Below are 2,390 nucleotides of genomic sequence, written 5' to 3' on the forward strand. Positions count from 1 at the left end.
ACTGCATTGTCATTATATTTATAGGGCCAAAACTGGTTGAGTAAGTGAAACTGAAATCCTTTTTTTGGTCCCAGGTGTTACTATAGTTATTGATCAGAAAGAAGAGTCAAAATCAAGTACTCTGTTCACTGGTGCATATATGCACACATACATACGTATTTTCAATTGCAGGAGCCTTCTTCCTCTATGCCGGACTTGCTGCTGTCGGACTACTTTTCATCTACGGCTGTCTTCCTGAGACCAAAGGGAAAAAATTGGAGGAAATTGAATCACTCTTTGACAACAGGCTATGCACATGTGGCACTTCAGATTCGGACGAAGGGAGATATATTGAATATATTCGAGTAAAAGGAAGTAACTATCATCTTTCTGACAACGATGCTTCTGATGTGGAATAATGTGCAGCTGCTGACACTATACTTAGTTAGTGAAGAGCAGTAATCGGTGACCTCACTGCCCTGCTTCAAATCTCGTTCTTTCTACGGTCTAGTTTTGAATGACTTCACAGTCTAGAATACTTGATTAGAAACAGGATACAATCCTGATGAGTTTAGGGATGTTTTTTGTTTTTGTTTTCACAAGCAGAAATGTAAAAAAAAAATTAAGTAGAGACTTTGATTTAGTAGTTCTTGAACAATTGTGTGTGACTCCTTCCTGAGGTCGTCTACAATGAGTATTGTACCCAGTGATTAAAGTGGCCTCCATTTTACCGAACACCATATTGTAATTATTAGTGGCAACAGAGTCAGTACTAAACTAGCCAAATTCTGTACGACAGAATATATTAAAATAGGATTCTTATAGTCAGATGGTGTTTATGTCAAAACATGACTTCCTGAGAAGTAGCCTATCTGAACAGCTATTAAAAGTAAATTGCACTTACATTTTGCCAACAATTCAAAGGTTCCTTCTGTAAGCATCCAGCTGTCCTTTGGAATCCACATTTTGAGTTCTGTTCCTAATTCAGCCCTTAAGAGTTTCTAGACTGATTCTGCATATGATCTTTGAACATTGTCAGAAGCAGGCCTTTTAGGTTTTATTTTTACACATGTACTTACATCAGTGCTAAATGCTTAGACGTTTTGAAAAGTGTATTTTATTGCTAGATGAGAAACAAACGTGTTTTGTGGATCCCTGCCTCATACCTTGGTTCACAGTTGTACACATCTGGTAGCTCCAGTTTCCCACTGTATTTCAGGGACGGTTTTTGTTCACGCCACAGGCACCTGGTCATCCCCATGCCTTGTTCCTCAGTGACCCCGAAGTCTACGGTGTGCCTTCATTTGTGTCACACAGAGAGTTGCTAGCAGACTGTTTCCCCCTTTCTTTTAATCAAACACGAATTCCTGATAGAAAAAAGGAATGAAGTTAATGACAGACATAATTCTGCTTTACTCTGTGTTCAGGTCAATTAAAATCGTGGGGTATATTTTTACTTAGCATTGTATTAATGTCATAAGGAGTTCTCACATATTAGTAATATTTTTTTATATCTCAGAGCATACCCTTCTCATTTTCCTGAACATTTACAAAGATTTTAAATAGATTTGTGTGTTTCTTAGGTTTGCCTTGGACTTGTTTCCTCGTCTAGAAACTGGGAGTCTAGGAATATGCCCAGCTACACGTCAGCAAGCTCTTTTCAGGGCTTCATTGGTCTTTATGGTCATTTATTGTGAACTCTTTTTTTGGCACTCAGAGCAAGAACTACATAGTACGTACAAAATTAATAGCTAGTTCCAATGAAAATGTGGAAGAATCTTTCACGGCCAGTTATGAATGCACAAGTGTGAGGCATTTGGATATGGCCCCAAGGATCTAATAAAGGACCAATTTAGTGAAAAGCTATCTTTAAATTCATATTGTTTCAGTCAGTCTCCAAGATGGTCAGTTCTCCTTTTAAAATCATGTGTGTTCCTTACACCAGTCCAAGCCGAGAATTTCATTTCAACTAGACAAAAACTCCATCAGCCAAAAAATAAAGGTTTTTTCCTATAATTGTGTGTAACAAAAATATTTTAGAGAGGTGTTTTCCCTTTAAATTGTCTCCTTTGACAGTTCAATTCTAAGGGAATATTAATATTGATCCCTTCCCACCCACCCCCAAAAGTCATTTTCCAATAAAGAAGTTACAATTCTACTGATATTTTTATCCTATGAGAATCTTATATGTGTAATATTTTACATAAAGTAAAATGAAAAAATGAGGTGTTATCTGGTTAAATCAGAATATGATAGGGAGAAAAAGTATTTGGACCAATAAGATGCTCTTTAAAAGTTTATTTTTCTGATTCATCCAAATAATTGCCTCCGTTCTTCTTTGTATTATATGCATAGCCTTAACTTTATGATTATACAATCAGCTGGGCCTTATTCAAGGAGCAACCGGACTC

At 36.8% G+C, this 2,390-nt stretch overlaps 1 protein-coding gene across 1 annotated transcript in view; it reads left to right on the top strand.

Annotated features, from left to right (window-relative positions):
* The window catches only part of SLC2A13 (solute carrier family 2 member 13), a 96,443-nt gene extending 94,475 nt beyond the window's left edge, over positions 1-1,968 (top strand). Inside the window, exon 5 of the mRNA XM_045296393.1 lies at positions 172-1,968. Coding sequence (XP_045152328.1) covers positions 172-398 — 227 coding nt within the window. The 3' untranslated portion in view covers positions 399-1,968. The remainder of the gene's footprint in view (positions 1-171) is intronic.
* The last annotated feature ends 422 nt before the right edge of the window (positions 1,969-2,390 follow it).

Source organism: Echinops telfairi, unplaced genomic scaffold (genome assembly GCF_000313985.2).
Source record: "Echinops telfairi isolate 266 unplaced genomic scaffold, ASM31398v2 ScPeMD7_7406;HRSCAF=8444, whole genome shotgun sequence".
In the NCBI taxonomy this organism is placed as follows: domain Eukaryota; kingdom Metazoa; phylum Chordata; class Mammalia; order Afrosoricida; family Tenrecidae; genus Echinops; species Echinops telfairi.